This window comes from Trachemys scripta, chromosome 18 (assembly GCF_013100865.1).
Source record: "Trachemys scripta elegans isolate TJP31775 chromosome 18, CAS_Tse_1.0, whole genome shotgun sequence".
In the NCBI taxonomy this organism is placed as follows: domain Eukaryota; kingdom Metazoa; phylum Chordata; order Testudines; family Emydidae; genus Trachemys; species Trachemys scripta.
In genome coordinates, this window is record NC_048315.1 from 23,789,214 (window position 1) to 23,806,413 (window position 17,200).

Here is a 17,200-nt window from a genome sequence, read left to right on the forward strand (position 1 = left end):
GGCCTTTGTGTAAAGGAAAGGAAGAATCGAGGGGATTTTTGGCTACAGGGTTGATCTGTGGATCAGGCTATCCCATAATTGTCCACTCTGGGGTTTTTGCTCCTTTTTATGAGCATCTAGCACTATCCACTGTTGGAGACGAGATACTGGAGTAGATGGAGCATGCCTCTGATACAGTTTGGGAATACCTATCTTGCTAAGGATCTATACAAACAAAAATAATGGTTGCAAACTCACAAGTTGTATAACCAGTAGGGCTGACTGAAAATTTTCCTTTGAAACTGTTTTGTTTATGAAAATTGGGTTTTTGGCTATGCATATTTTTTTTGTGAAAGTGCCTTCTTTCTGGGGAAAATGTCACATTTTCATCAAAAAAACATAAACCTAAAAGCTGAAGAGTGTGTAGCTGGAAAACTAAAACTTCCAGTTTTTGACCAAAAATATTCTGGTTTTGGCTGAAGTTTCGGTTTCAGTTTTTTTCAGCAAAAATTCAAAAATTTCCACAGAATAAATCACCGTTTTCTGGTCAGCTCTGATAATGATTGTGAAACGTTAATTCTGACACCCAAGGCAGTTATGGGCAAGCATATGTCCCGTTTACTGTTAAGGATATGCAAGTACAGTTTTAAAGACACAAAATACTCTTAGTTGCAAATGGCTTGGGACAATTACTTGCTCACCATGAATGGATCTAATGTGTACCACGGGATCTGAGCCCTGGGCCAGGAGGTAGCCAATGGACTCAAAAAGTTTGGGTCCAAGGATCCAGGAAGCAGCTATGCTTTGGCCTTCCTCGGAAGCACTAACTATGCCCAGAGGCAGGATACCAGCCTCAGTGGACCAGTGAGCTGATCTAGTGTGACCAATGCAAGTTGCTGTACAAAGTACATTTTATTGTTGCGTGTGTTTCAGCTATAATCCTTTTGATGGTCCTAATGAGAACCCGGAGTCAGAGCTCCCACTGACGGCTGGAGAATATATTTACATCTATGGAGACATGGACGAGGATGGCTTCTTTGAAGGTGGGTTTGATGGAACGAGATGTGACCAAGACGTGTATGAACCTGGCATCATGAAAGAACAGAGAGGAACTTAATGATTTGTACGGTTATAAGGAAACAAAAGATCATAAGGTCAGCAGCATAAGCGAGTGCAGCTCTCATGACTTAATGGGGAATTCATTTACTTACACCAGGGTTGACTTAAGACCCGAGGGTGACGTCCTGGCCTCACTAAAGTTAATTGGAGTTTTGCCATTAGCTTCACTGGAGCCTGGACTTCACCGAAAGTGTTTTACCTGTACTCTTTCTGACTCCTTAGCTGTAGGCATCACACTTTTCTCTCAAAGAGTTGACAGCTGGTAATGCCATGATGCAACCACTGGTGCCAAGGGTTTAAGACATTGCCTTGCACTTATCCTGGGCAAATAGCTCCCAATACACTCGTTACAGCCCTGGTGTGTTGCATAGGGGACATAGCTGCCCCCCCCCCACCCTCCCCCGGTGGTGTTTGGCGTTCTCTGTGCACTCAGGAATAGAGCTGAGCAACTACTAGATGTTTCAGTTCTGGGGCTGAATCAAAGCATCCAGAAAAAGCTGGTTGGATTTGAACCAAAACAACATTAAAACATTTTTTTTATTGAATTGAAAACTCAAAAAAACTGTTTTGAATGGAGTTGACTAGAAATGATTGTTCATGTTTTTGATTCTTTTCAAGTCGACCAAAACATTTTTGGTCAACTCAAAACAAAATTTATTTCCATTTTAAAGCGTCCTTTATCCTTATTTGTGTGTGTTTCATCCAGGTTCTGAGAGCTCCCTCTTTTAGATCAGACCAAAGAGTGATGCGAACACTGATGATTGTGGCTCCTACTAGACCCCTCCATGTCAATATGGTGTTTACATTTGCCCTTTGTTTTAGACAGATTTATATCCTCAGTATATTCCTGCAAGCCAATTTGAATGAATTTTTCAATGTTAAGGGAATAAGTGATTCAGTTAGTTCTTCGTCGAGTGCTAGCTCACGTCCATTCCACGGTTAGTGTGCACGCGCCGTGTGCACCATCGCTGGAAAGATTTTCCCCCAGTGGTATCCGACGGGTCAGCTCTTGTGCCCCCTGGATTGGCACCTTCATGGCATGGTATATAGGAACCTGCCACCCCGCCGCCCCCTCGGTTCCTTCTTATCGCTTCTGGAGGTGCTACTCCTCAGTAGACTTTTGTTCTGTAAATAGATTGTAAATAGTTAGAATTAGAATAAGTTAACACATAGTCAAGTAGCCTTGTGTAGTTAGAAGTACTCCCCGCCCTGTGGGGCTAGCCCAGCGTGGGCTCCTGGGGTATGCCTCGGTCTCAGGGTTTCAAACAGTGTGCGGTGCCACAAACTGATGCCGGCGAATGATCTGCATGATAGTTGTCTGAAGTGCCTGGGAGAGGGCCACGTGCAAGGTCGGTGCCAGATCTGTAAGAACTTTTAAGTCGAGGACAAAAAAGGAGAGGGACAATAGACTTAGATTCCTCCTCATGGAGGTAACACTTCATCCCTCCTCAGACCCACAGGTGGAATCAGCACCGAGTACCTTGGTATCGGTCAGTAGTGCCCCAGCCTCCCTGAGAGAGGTACTGTGACCCCGCATCCCGGCGCCAATGAAAGACTCTGCTCCCCAGTACCGCCACGGTTCTCTGGTGTGCAAGAAGTCAGCGCCAACTCCGGCCTCCCGGCACTGCTCCCCATTGCCCGTGCTGAAAAAGAGACAGAAGAAATCAGACCAGGGGCGCTCTCTGAGCCCAAGACATAAGGCCACTGAAAGAGTGCGACCTGTGCCGGGTCACTCTGAGGTGCCCATGGACCATGCAGCACCATTGACTCTGGCCATGGGAAGGGGACCATCGAGTTTGGTACCGGTGGACTCCCCGCCTAGAGAGAGCCACCAATGGGATACAGCCCTGGCTTTACAATTGACGTGGAGGCTTTTGAGGCGGCCAGGAGCGTCCTTGCTCTCCCAGGACCACCATCCCCCTCAGGTTGTGGACTGTTGATGACTGCTCCAGCACTGCGGGATGCTTCAGCATCAAAGCAAGTGCTAGTAGAGGGAAAGCCAGCAATGGTGGTGCAGCACCACCATCCATTGAGCTCTCCCTCACTGCACTGCTCTTTATCGCAGCACTGCTCTCCATCATGGCACCAGTCCCCATCGCAGCATCGCTCCACCGTGATCACCAAGGAGTGGGTCCTTGGGCTCTGAATTGGAGGCAGACTCATATACCTCCCGGAGGAGCAGGTACCAAGCTGACCATAGACACCCGGCAGCTATGGCACAAGGACACGGACTGATAGCATGGTCATTGGCACAATGGCAAATGCCAATGTGGTACCCTTGGGTGATCCATCCGTTCCAAGGAGGATAGAACAAGAAGCAATGGGCTTAAACTGCAGCAAGGGAGGTTTAGGTTGGACATTAGGAAAAGGTTCCTAACTGTCAGGGTGGTTAAACTCTGGAATAAATTGCCTAGGGAGGTTGTGGAATCTCCATCTCTGGAGATATTTAAGAGTAGGTTAGATAAATGTCTTTCAGGGATGGTCTAGACAGTATTTGGTCCTGCCATGAGGGCAGGGGACTGGACTCGATGACCTCTCGAGGTCCCTTCCAGTCCTAGAATCTATGAATCTATAAGGTGTTCACTCCAGATGCTCTTGGCATCATTGGAGGTGAGAGCACCTCCGCCTTCCCCATCTGCCTTTACATGATGCCATCTTGCAGCCCGTAAAGACTCTGTGGCAGACTCCTGCTTCCCTCCACCCCACAGCTAAGTGGATGGAAAGGAAATACTTTGTGCACCCCATGGGATATGAGGACCTGTTTACTTACCCTCCACCGGGCTCGCTGGTTGTCCTGTCAGCTAATGAAAGGGAGAGACAGGGGCAATAAGGGCCATTGTCCAAGGCGAAAGAGGCCAAGAAACTGGACCTACTGGGCAGGAAGGTATACTCAACGCGGCGCCTCTAGCTGAGAATAGCCAACCATCAAGCCCTCTTGGGCCACTATGATTTTAATTTGTGGTCAGCCATGACAAAATTTAAGGAACTCTTACCTTCGGAGTCCAGTTCTAAATTCTTGGCCCTCGTAGAGGAGGGTAAGGTGGAGGTCAAAGCATCCCTCCAAACTGCCTTGGGCACAGTGGACTTGGCAGCCTGATTCATGGCCTCAGCAGTGGTCATGAGGCGGAGCTCCTGGCTTCAGTCCTCAGGACTATCCTATGAAGTCCAACAGACTATTCAGTACCTATCCTTTGAAGGGAACTCCCTTTTCTTGGAGCAGACTGATGCTAAGCTCCATAGTCTAAAGGACTCAAGGGCTACTTTAAAAACCCCAGTCCCGGCTCGGAAACACTATGCACCCCAACCTATGGGCCATCTCTATCCTCCACAGCACCTCAGTAGAGGCAGATTATAGCCACAGGAGGAATTAGAACTACAGGAGGAGGCCTACACCTCCCAATCCAGGACATCTAAAGAATGTGACCTGGTTGCTGATCCACAAGTTTACCTCACGCTACGCCATCACTCAGCACGCTAGAGATGATGCAGGCTTTGGTCAAGCGGTGCTAGTCTGCTTGTCAGTGAAACTCTGATCCCACCACCTGACCAGTTGCTTGGGAATCACCTACATTGGAATAGACATGAGCAAACACTCCAAGAAGAAAAGACGGTTACTAACTTTTCCGTAACTATTGTTCTTCGAGATGTGTTGCTCACGTCCATTCCCAAGCCCATCGTCCTACCCCTCTGTTGGAGTTGCTGTCAAGAAAGAACTGAGGGGGTGGTAGGTTCCTGTATACTGCGCCATGTAGGCGTCACTCAAGGGGGCCCCAGAGATGACCTGATGGATACCACTGGGAGGAAAAATTTCTGGCGACAGTGCACACGGCGTGCGCACACCTACATTGGAAGGTTAGTAACTGTTTTTTCTCCTTCTGCACTGCCCCAGGCCATGAACTCTTGTTTTGGGTACTTGTACAAATCCTCTTATACAAGATTCCACCCCATGCCCCAACCGATATAGATATTGGATTGGAAAGGCTGGAGAAGATGGTTTAAGGTAGTAAAAGGAGTGTGACTAGATGAAATAAAAGGAAAGAAAGCTTAGTCTATCTAGATATCCTTCCTAGTTCCTAGGCTGTGAAATACTGGCCAAGGGAAGTAGTGGAGACCCCATCCTGTGGGACATTTAGAACCAGATGGGACAAAGTGCGAGGAAATGGAGGGCAGTCCTTTCCCGGCAGAGTGCTGTGCTCGCTGGGGCCTGACAGGACTTCTCTCTTCTGATTACGTTGGGATAGTGATTGGCCAGGGATGCTGCTCCCTTTTCTCTCTACCACTGCCAGGTTTGGAGTCTGAAGGGCAGGTGTGGTGATAACGGGTTTCCTGTTTCTCATCTAGGGGAGCTAATGGATGGCAGGAGAGGGCTGGTCCCCTCCAATTTTGTTGAACGCGTTTCAGATGATGACCTCATGACCTTTCTGCCTCCAGAGGTAAATGATCTCACCCAGAGCTCGTGCCGCGAGAGGAGCTTTGTCGGTGCAAGCACTAGCAGTGGAGAGAGAAGTGATCGCTCTGCTGACGAGGCCAGTGTCAGTCCATTGCCTAGTAGACCAGAAGACCAGGAGGAGCCTGTCAATCACACAGCAGTGCCTTACCCGAGAAAGCTGACTGTGATCAAACAGCTCAGCAGCAGTATAGTTGTAGGCTGGGAGCCACCACTTTTGCCAGCTGGCAGTACAGACATACAGAGCTATAACGTCTATGTGGATGCAGAGTTATGCCAGAATGTGAAGAGTGGCTCTCAAACTAAAGCTGTGATCGAGAAGCTGGACCTGGAGCTGAAAGCCTATCGCATCTCCGTGCAAAGTGTGACAGAGCAAGGAAGCTCCGATAAGCTGCGGTGCACTTTCTGTGTAGGGCAAGATTTCTGCATTGCACCAATGCTGCTGAAAATCAGAAGCATGACAGCGACCTCAGCAGAGATTACCTGGCTACCATGCAACAGCAACTACGTTCATGCAGTGTACCTCAACGAGGAAGAGTGTGATACCACAAAGCCAGGTGTCTACTGGTACACTTTCCACAGCCTGCGCCCTAGCACTCAGTACGTTGCCAAGGTGGAGGCCCGGCCCCCCAGGGTGCTCTGGGAGTTGCCCCAGGAGAGGCGTGAGCAGAAATCAGCAGCGATACACTTCACTACTCCCTTAGCAGGTACTGGGGACGGAGAGGGACAGTTTTACTAGGTGGTTTCTCTGATTTCCAAAGAGTACCACTTGGAGCTGGGGCTGGGATTCCCAGTTTGAGAAGACATCGCCTCACTAGCTCTCCTTGAGTTACCCTACTAAAACCAGCCTGTAGCGGGAGCAGTGGGAGGGCTAGCCACCCCGAGTGCCTGCCCATCAGAGACACTAACTATGGACCCAGGGTGGCTAGCCCTTCCCACGGCTCATGCTGATGCAGCTACTCTCTGTTTTTGGCACCCTAGCTTTATGGGAGCTAGCTGGAGTATGGCAGAGCCCCAGCTCCAAGTGTAGACAGACCTAAGCTGGTTTGTCATTTGGTTTTAACATTTTCTTGTTTTAGTTTTACAAGATAAACTCTTCTTGCTGCAAGTTGCTGAGTGAAAATAGCAAATGTCCACCTTCACTGAAGTGTGTAGTGTGCCTTCCTGGGGGAGAGGTGACATGTATCATCATTAAATACACGCACCATGCTGCAGGAATCACTTCACTTCACCCTCATCTACATTTGCAAAAGCCTGATTTCCACATGGGGAAATTCACAAAGCAAAAGCATTGCATTTTCACTGCCCTGATTCGGTCTGTTTTCCCCAAGTCTGGAGATGAACCGCTCAAGTGATTTCTGCTCCTGTAGCTTTCGGGTGAGAGAGCTTCACTTCCTTCCTTCTACTACTTACTTGGATTTTGTTTGGCAATTATGCCACTGTCATGACAAATACAGGGGAAAATCTCATTGATCTCTCCTAGGAACTCCTGATGCACCACTTGATGTCCAAGCAGAGCCTGGCCCCTCAGCAGGCATTCTGGTTATCAGTTGGCTACCTGTCACCATTGATGCAGAAGGCTCATCGAATGGGGTCCGAGTTACCGGTTATGCCGTGTATACCGATGGACAGAAGGTAATATACATGCAGTCACAGGCTGGACGCTGGGGTGCAGAGGGATGTAGGATGGGGATATTGAAGTGGAGAGTGGGTATGTTATTATAGAGGCTCCATATGGTTCAGTGAAGTCACACGGATGATGCCAATTAATTTGCTGTTGCAGTGGTGCTCAGATGCCCCCATCAGAAGTGAGGGAGTCCCTGTCATGTTAGTGATGTGCAAACACAAAGGAAGACAAGGTCTCTGCTCCAAAGAGCTTAGGGCTGAAACGTCAGCTGCAAAAAGACATTCTCTAAGGACATCATTCAGTATGGTGCATGTAGGGAAGTTCCCAAGTTAGCTGAAAGTTCCCAATTACACATTTGGCGTTTTCAGACACACCCACGACAACAGATTCAGAGGCAACGTGTGGGGGAGACATGGAGGGACACGTCCCCCCTCCTGATTTGCTGCTTGGTGTGATGGGGTGCGCTCACCGCTCTGGCGCCTCCTGTTGGTTGTCTTGGGAATTAGCTCTGTGTAGTAGTGCGCCCTCTTCTGGTGGTGCCTCACTGCTGTCACTCCTGCTCTAGGACCCACGTCTCTCCAAGGACCGTGGTGGCCTCTTCAGCAACAGTGCCCTCCTGCCATGCCACACATTGTCCTCCCCCTCTTTTGGGGGACCTGCAATCTCTGTCCAGCCACTTCCCACAGTGGCAACTGCAGTCCAATGTCCTGAGGCCGCTTCCCATGCGTCTCCAGCACCCTCTTCTGCCCTTACCTCAGGGCCTCAGCCCGCAGGCCCTAGCAGCCAGCCAGGAGCTCTCTCTGGCTTCTCCGGTCCCTGCTTGCAGCACTGCTCTGTCCAGGGTGCTGGCAGTTCTCTCAGCCCTCCAGAGACACAGTCCTTCCTCCCTGGGCTCCAAGCAGAGAACTGCCTTCCTCTGCCCCGCAGCTCCCTTTTTATATGGGCCTGTTTGGTCCTGGTTGGTTGCTCCTTTCAGACCTTCTCTGATTGGCTGCTCCGGTGCAGCCTCCTTAGGACTGCTTTTAACCCCTTTTCTGCCAGTGGGGGGCAGCTGCCCCATCACACTTGGCTTGCACTGAGCATGCTCACACGGACTGAGCATGCTCAGTAACACTGGTGAAGCTGGCTGCCCTCACTCTGCCCCACCTCTATCGGCAGGCATGGGTTGTCTCTGAACAGATTGAGAACTTTTGGTTGATGCTCGACACGTGATGTCCTGGGTGAATAGGATGTCCTGGAGAAATGGAATAATGTCCGCCGAGTTATTTTTGAATATTAGGACCAACGGAAATAAGAACTTGCACTATTCAGGCACTGTTAGCTCTGCCAGCTTAGAATTGTGCAGGGAATCGAGTAGCTACTCCAGACAGCACGGGCTGAGGAGGTGCGTGCAGTGCTGGGAAATGGAGTTCTCTGCCACTGGCTCTCTGTGCACCCTGTGGCAAGTCACGTCCCTCTCTGTGCCTCCCTTTCCTTGTTTGTCAAGTGGGTTAATTCCATTGGGGGTGGGAGCTCGTCTTCCAGGTAAGGTTGCATAACTAGCGTGTCACCCACTCTGTTCCCTAGACAGGCGGAGCTGGTGGGGGAGGGAGGGTCAGGAACGGCCGCTCTATCCCAGAGCCTGGAGCAGTTTGACAGGATAGTGTCACGAACCCTACATTTGTCTGTTAAGTCCTCTTCTTCTTCATATCAACAACTGCCTCTTGACAGGGCCCCTGTGGCTCTGCAGGCAGAGGAGCCAGACCAGTAGCTTTGGAGTGTCAGAGGTAGCTCAGCCAGTCCTCACTCCCTCCCTCCAGTAACCCTGCTCCAGCCTGGGCCATCCCACCCCTTGCCATTGCCCAGTTGGTGCTGCCGGGGAAGGAACTGTTTAGATGAAGAAAAACAATTTTGCCTGGGTGAAGGTAAATGGGCATAGCGTGGGGGGAGGCACCATGCAAATCTCCAGCCTCACTCGTACTCAGCCAATATGGCTCGGGTTTAGACATGCCAAACGTGCGGAAAAACGCAGATATTTGAAATGGGATTAGCTTGATTTTTGGCTTATTGTGAAAGTCGGGGTGCTTATTTACCACGGATCTGCTATTCCACTCCTGAGCCCCTGCGCCCCCAATGCTGACAATACACCTCAGTCCTGATCTGCAGTTTCATTGGCTGACTCTTTTCAACCAATGAGATTGAAATATGCAAATAAACTGGAGCGAGTGAGTAATGACTGGCTGAGTTACCTCTGATATCACAATGCTCCTCTGCCGGCAGCACTAACAGAGCACTGTATGGAGATCAGGTTTCCTGGTGTTTGGGTGTTCCAATTGTCATCAAAATCAATGCACTTTGTGGGAGTCACATCCTGTGTCTTGCTAGGCAACTTCATAGTAACTCTGCTAGGGGAGCTTGTGCCTGCCTAAGTTATGAGCATCCACAATCCTGCCTTGGGACTTGGTACTCCGCCTTTCTCTGTCTCAAAGCATCATTTAAGGACCTCCAAGTTAAAAAGGCGGAAGGGGGTCAGGTGGATCGGCAGAGGCAATGCATTCAGAGAACTCCATTTACTTCCCTCTGGAAGTCTCTACTGCAGGAGGTTAACTAGCCGCGTCACACTCCAGGAGGTGGACTGAGGAGTGCTCACTTACCTGAGGATTGCAGTACTGCCCTCCCAAATTGAGATCTGATCTGGCTCCAGAGTAGAATGCCTGGTTTGTGATGGGGGAATAAAGAGCTTTGTAACAAGGGCAGAGGCAGTGGCCATACTGCTCACAGGATCATGGGTGGCATCCTGCTTTCTGCTCTCAGTCTGGACACATAGCTCCTTAAATATTATCCGTACATACATTGTGCAGTGATTGTGATGTCCCGTAGGCTACTAGCCCTCGGTAGAGACCTCACATAGCCCTTTAGTGAATTATTATGCATATATCTGACCCAGCGGATCCCTGTAAATCTCTATACCCCCCATGCCCTCTGCTAGTTTGCCCCAAAAGGGTCCCGGATCACATCTCATCCCTTACATTGACACAGTAGGCTAGCCACTGACTACTCTGTCTGTATTGGTTCGGAACCCCATAGCCTGGACTATGCCTCTGCAGTTTCCTTTCCCTTCATATGTACAATTTCTGTATCCTATTTCTTCAGCACTACACTCCGCACAGCAGCCTGGAGTTGGTACCTCATACCAGAGAGTGGTCTGCTGGAATCACGTGGCGTCTCCCTTTAAAAAGACTGCAATAATTAGAGAGATTGCAAACAGCAGTGATAAATGAACTGGAAGGCCTCTTGGACCCAGAAAAGTTTAAGGCAGGCCTTGCAGAATCCACTGACCTACTTGCCCATGATGGGCAGCACGTGTTCCAGAGAGAGGTCCATCAACTCCTTTAGGATCTCAGCTTTTGTTTAATGATTTAAGTTTGTAGTCTTCATTGTTGAGTAGAAATCCTGCTGAAGAATGACCTGAGTGCTGGCAAAGTAGTGACATCTGCAGGAGACCACCCTAGTACCTCCAGTGCTGCTCAAAGCTCTGCTCAGCTGCAGCAGACAGAACACTGACCAGAGTCTTCTCAGCTTCATTGCTGCTATTCAGAACCCTATCAGCAGCAGTAAAGCTGACAGAGCTGGGATAATTGTCACTTGCTTGCTGTTTGGGAAGTGGAGGTGGATGCCAGCACTGTTGTCTATAGAGGAGAGATTAACAGAGTAGTGGAGATGCCCACAACGCATTGTAGCAGCGTGGTAGAGAATGGAGTATTGAAGATCCTGCCACTGCCAAATAGCAGCCAGGAGGAACTTTCTGCCTCAGACCTGACTCCTTGAGTCCAGGCCGAAATCTGGGCCTGCCTCTGGCATCTCCTGATGAATGGTCAGATGCCAGATTAAGGCCAACGCCGAGTTCTTCATCTTTCCCCCCCAAATCTTCCCCCTTCCCTCCTTTCTTCATTGCCAAGGACAACACCACCATCTTCCCTGTCACTCAGGCTCATAACTTGGGTGCCATCTTTGACTCAGCTCTCTTGCTAGGGCCTCCCATTTATGCTTTGTCTAAATCTTGTCAGTCTTCAGTCTAACATCTCTAAGGTCTGGTCTTTCCTCTCCATTCACGCAACTAAAGGCCTCATTCTGAGTCTCATCATCTCATGTCTTGACAGATGCACCCTCCTCTTCTCTGGCCTTGACAAATGCCACCTTGCTCCACATAGCCATTCAAACTTCCACTGCCAAACGAATGTAACTAGCTCATCATTTTGAGCACATCACCCCTTTCTGTGCATCCTTCCACTGTTCCCCTTCATTCTCCATCACGTCAAACACAACCTCCTCAGCTTCACTTTCAAGCCAGTTCACAGATTCTCCCCATCTGTCTTGTCTCCAGGCTATCTATTGTCACTCAGACACTACTGAGATGTCAGCTCGCACCTCCGCTCGGCCAATAACACCAGCCTCTGTCACCCACTCATTACATTGTCAAATAACAGTCTTCATGCTTTGTCCCAGGCTGCCCTTCACCTATGGGGGGAGCTTCCTGTGAACGTCCACAAAGCCACCTGACTGTCGTCTTTCCGATCCCTCCTTAAAACTCTCCTTTGCCATGATGCCTAAAGAAACCTTGACAACAGATAGGGCAGCTGCTATTGTGAGATCACTGCCAATCAGGTTGCCAGGTGTTATTTTCTTGTGCTCCCTCGGGGGTCTGTCTCCTGTATTAGAGCTAGAGTGTAAGCTCTGCAGCAGGAACCATCTTTTTGGTATGTTTGCACAGCGCCTAGCAGAACGGGGCCTGGAAGGGAGCCGCAGATGCCAGCACTCTAACCAGGAGTGAAATGCAGAGGCATTTAGGCACCTAAGTGTTGTTCGTGCTGCAGAGTTGTTAATGCAGCTAGTGCTGCCGTTCTTGGAGTGCCTATCTCAGCTGCGCTAGCAGACAGTGCAGCATGCGGATTCAGCAGACTTCAATGTTATCCATAAGAAAGGCCACAGGCTCGGTTCGGTGGTGAAGGCGCTTGGCCGGGTTTGTCGTCAGCAAAGCAGGGTCCTAACGCCCCATAGGAGCTACAGGGACACTAACACATGGATGCTTGTGACAAGGTACTTGCTCAATCAGCATAACAAGGGACGTGTTATACTCCAGACGTGGTTAGTTACCACCCTTCTCTTTGTACCTGCTAGTACCAGCAAAACATCCTCATCCGTTATCTGTTGTCCCCTCCTTACCTTTACGCAGGGTCGGTGTGGTCCTGTACCACCTCTTACAAATGTGTTTATGTAGGTACTTGAGAACTCTGGGTGTTCTTGTACCGTCTTCTCCGGTCAAGACTGTGCTTACCTGGGTAGCTGACACTCAGTGTGTCGCTATTCTGCCAAGGCCAGGCCTGCTGTGGTTCACACGGCTAGTGATGCCTAGGGCTCCCGCAAGGCTGCACTAACTAGCACTGGTGAGGGACTCTAAGCCCTTGGGTGTTGAGCAGGGGGAGGTGCAGCTCTCCGCTCAGGACTCGGCAGTGACCCTCTCCTGGAGTTAGGCATCTCAGCCAGGTCAGCCGTGCTGTAGCAGGAGAAACTCAGGCCTTTCTCATGAAAAGCCAGAGAGAAACCTACCGCATGGTAGTCTATAGCCCAGGCCCCCGGAGGTCTGGGAGAGCTGCTCTGCCTGATGTGGAGGGGAGACTTTAATCTAGGGCTCTTACATCACTTGGGAAGCCCTATCCACTGGGCTATTGGGTATTCAGGGGCAGGGAGCTCTCGATTTTGCCTGTTGAAGTTGTTCCACTTTGTATCAATAATTCACTATTCATTGGAACAAGGACTAGAACCGAGTTCTCCACAACACTGGTGTGCGCCCTGACCCCCTGGTTATTCAGGGTGGGCCTCTCACTTTCTCCTGTGGACGTTGTCCCTCTTTCCTAACCACTAGGCGGAGACACACACCCATGAAAAGTTATCGCGCTGCTCGTCCCCGGTTATCTGTTGGGTGAGATCTGATCCGTGCTCTGAGCACACCTGCTCAATTAGACCCTCTTGGTGACATATGTGGGGTAATGTCTAGTTGGGAAATCCCGCTTCGGCACGACTCAGGCTTCGGCTTGGGCGAGGACTGCAAGGAGCTCACTAGCTGTGGGGCGGCGTCAGACGCACACCGACCAACAGAAATGGAGCCGCTGAGGGTACGTAGAGGCCCAAGTTTGATGCTGCAATAGCCATCAAACAATAAAAGTCACTGAGGTCAGGACCTCCTTAAGCACACACAACAAATAAGATTTTGTAGGTGTACCACAGTTGGCATGCAAGGTTAAGCTGATTTGGACTTAAACTAACATTCAGTTGCTAAAATGTTGCAGAATCCCCTATTCCTAACAGTTGTTCTCAAGAGGTCTCTGGGGACCTGAAAGATGGGGCCCTGCAATCATGGACCAAGGTCTTACAGGTTATGCAGGCCGAAGAACTACCCTTCAGGGCTTGGGGAAGTAGAACCAGAGTGCATAGAGGAAGGTGTGGAATTAACAATACAAGTAAATGTAACTGACAATACAAATGTCTCAATAACAAAAATTGACAACAAAATGACTATTAGAGAACCTAACAAAAAATAAACCTGATGCATTGGGGACCAAAGTTTTTTGGACACAAGTGGTGATTATTTGGTTGGAGATGGGGGAAGTAGAGAGAGGAAAAAGCATTTACCCTGTCTAGTGTAGTAACCCCTCTCTCTCTGGACCCAGTGCTAGCACAGGACACCCACCAGATACTGACACTGAACACAGACTTTGTCGCGACACTATAACCATGGTATTTTTATAACTCTTCAGCTGGTACCAACTCTCCTGATGTTCTGGTTTGGAGGCTGAAAGATAGAAGCTTAGAAACAAAATCAGCACAGTGCTCCCACCACGGCAGACCCTGCTCAGTCTCTGCCACAGTGTGTTCGGTACTTGGGGCTGCACACGTGCTCATTAAGCAGTGCATTTCCTGTGAGTGTAAATCCTCCCTTTCTCCCAGTAAAAGGGCGGTAACACTCCATCTAGAAAAAAATTCCCGTTTTAAAATCCCCAGCCATTTTGCCATGGCCTGGAGATCTGAGGCAGAAGCAGGCACTGTTGTTAACTGTTTCACTTTTCAGAGTAGCAGCCGTGTTAGTCTGTATCCGCAAAAAGAACAGGAGTACTTGTGGCACCTTAGAGACTAACAAATTTATTAGAGCATAAGCTTTCATGGACTACAGCCCACTTCTTCGGATGCATACAGAGTGGAATAAATATTGAGGAGATATATATATACACACATACAGAGAGCATAAACAGGTGGGAGTTGTCTTACCAACTCTGAGAGGCCAATTAAGTAAGAGAAAAAAAACTTTTGAAGTGATAATCAAGATAGCCCAGTACAGACAGTTTGATAAGAAGTGTGAGAATACTTACAAGGGGAGATAGATTCAATGTTTGTAATGGCTCAGCCATTCCCAGTCCTTATTCAGTCCTGAGCTGATTGTGTCTAGTTTGCATATCAATTCCAGCTCAGCAGTCTCCCGTTGGAGTCTGTTTTTGAAGTTTTTCTGTTGTAATATAGCCACCCGCAGGTCTGTCATTGAATGACCAGACAGGTTAAAGTGTTCTCCCACTGGTTTTTGAGTATTATGATTCCTGATGTCAGATTTGTGTCCATTAATTCTTTTGCGTAGAGACTGTCTGGTTTGGCCAATGTACATGCCAGAGGGGCATTGCTGGCACATGATGGCATATATCACATTGGTAGATGTGCAGGTGAACGAGCCCCTGATGGTATGGCTGATGTGATTAGGTCCTATGATGATGTCACTTGAATAGATATGTGGACAGAGTTGGCATCGGGCTTTGTTACAAGGATAGGTTCCTAGGTCAGTGGTTTTGTTCAGTGATGTGTGGTTGCTGGTGAGTATTTGCTTTAGGTTGGGGGGTTGTCTGTAAGCGAGGACAGGTCTGTCTCCCAAGATCTGTGAGAGTAAAGGATCATCTTTCAGGATAGGTTGTAGATCTCTGATGATGCACTGGAGAGGTTTTAGTTGGGGGCTGAAGGTGACAGCTAGTGGTGTTCTGTTATTTTCTTTGTTGGGCCTGTCTTGTAGGAGGTGACTTCTGGGTACTCGTCTGGCTCTGTCAATCTGTTTTTTCACTTCAGCAGGTGGGTATTGTAGTTTTAAGAATGCTTGATAGAGATCTTGTAGGTGCTTGTCTCTATCTGAGGGATTGGAGCAAATGCGGTTATATCTTAGAGCTTGGCTGTAGACAATGGATCGTGTGGTGTGTCCTGGATGGAAGCTGGAGGCATGTGGTAAGTCTCAGTCTCCTCTCTGGGAGCCTTCTTAAAAGACTGCTTACGTTTAAACATTTTCTAGTATACCCAACCGCCTATTGGGACTAAAACAGCAATGCTTATCCTCTTTACTCTTATTTACCAATACTTCTTTCCTGGAGCGAGAAAGCTACTTCTCCTCCCTTCTTTCTAATGCCGGCAACTCTACGGACCGGGGGAGTGAGAAAGCTACTTCTCCTCCTCTCTTTACCCGGGCTTCTACCACCGGGGTTGTGCACACCTTAATAATCGATTACTTATTAATACTTTTCAAGGTTTGTGATCACTTTTCCATTACTCAATATCAAAGTTTGTTTCATTACTCAATAAAACCTCGAGATACTTTTCCCCCTTTCGCAATTCTCCACCAAAATGTTGTACTTAAAGTACTGCACAGGATCTTTTCAGGGGGAATAAGGCAAAACGCCACATTTATTAGTAATACATGTATTAATTAACACTGTATCATATGCATAGGATATATATATTACACTCACACACACACAAGCACACTCCGTCTTGTTGTTACCAACTAGTTGGTCCCCTTAACTGCACTGGCCAGGTGAGTTAGATGGGGGAGGGGTGGAGCCGGGCTTCTGCCGATCCGGATCGATGCTCCCATGTTGACAAGACGAGACCCGAGTATGTCTGCTCTTCTTTAATGAGCCCACTTGACAAGTTTTATTGTCCTTGGGTCTGGCTTCCATTCCCTCTCCAAGGGTTGCAGCTGTCTGGAGGTGCTGCCTTCCAAGCCTTTACTCATTCACGCCTTGTTCATTCAACAGGGCAATTGATTAAGAGTGTGTGGGGGGAAAGATCTTGTTCTACTGCCAGCAAAAAGACATTTTTCTTCTATCTTACTCTATCCTTAGGGGCTATAACATTATACCAAGGTTCAATGCAAAGTTTCTATATGAGGCTTTGATACAAAGTCCCATGAAAACAGAGGTCACACGTGGGTAGACCCACTACAAGGTTATATGAAGAGGCACAATGTAAAGTCATATGAAAATTATCAGAGATTTATCTACACATAGGCAAATTTTCCAAACCATCTAAGCAGGTTAGGTTCCTAATTCCCATTGATTGCAGGTTAGGCGCCGAACCTGCAGAGGCTCTTTTAAAATTCCCATTAGTCACTTGTCTAAATCTTTAGGTGCCTAAGTCCTTTTTGAAACCTGGCCCTCAAGCACGCAGATCACTTAGGTACTTCTGAAAGGTTTTTGTGCTAGTAGGCGTCAGATGCATATTTCAAGCCCTTGGTGAGGGGATTCACCCTCTACCTTAGAAGCAGGAAAGGAGAGTGGGGTATGAATGCTCCACACTCCAGTACAGATGCTTGCAGAGAATGCCTTAGAGCATTACAAGCTGAAACTGACCTGCAACATACTGTACCTGTGGGAAACGCAGCCGCCTCGAGTACATTTACATTGCAAGAAAACCTGTGGCAGCGAGCCTCAGAGCCCTGGTTAATGAATGGGGCTTGCAGGGTTCGCTCTACAGGGCTAAAACTACCAGTGTAGACATTCGGGATTGGGCTCCCCTCTCACTTGGTTTCAGGGCCCAGCAGGAGCCCGAATGACTACACTGCTGTTTTCTTCTCCAGAGCATGAGCGCCACACGTCCGTTGACCCAAGTCTCATTGCGGTGGGTCTGTGCAGTGTAGCCGTGCCCCTGTAGGGTGAAACACAGCAACCAGGAAAAGTGCACAGCAC

The 17,200-nt window shown here is 48.8% G+C and overlaps 1 protein-coding gene across 16 annotated transcripts in view; it reads left to right on the forward strand.

Annotated features, from left to right (window-relative positions):
- Positions 1-17,200, forward strand: part of TSPOAP1 (TSPO associated protein 1) — a 171,614-nt gene that overhangs the window by 109,490 nt on the left and 44,924 nt on the right. For all 16 annotated transcript variants that reach the window (XR_004643463.1, XR_004643465.1, XR_004643466.1 and 13 more), the window contains 3 exons: positions 913-1,022; positions 5,440-6,252; positions 7,029-7,180. Coding sequence is in view for 11 of the 16 variants with exons in the window: in XM_034752887.1 (XP_034608778.1) it covers positions 913-1,022; positions 5,440-6,252; positions 7,029-7,180 (1,075 nt within the window). In the remaining 5 variants the exon portion in view is untranslated. The remainder of the gene's footprint in view (positions 1-912; positions 1,023-5,439; positions 6,253-7,028; positions 7,181-17,200) is intronic.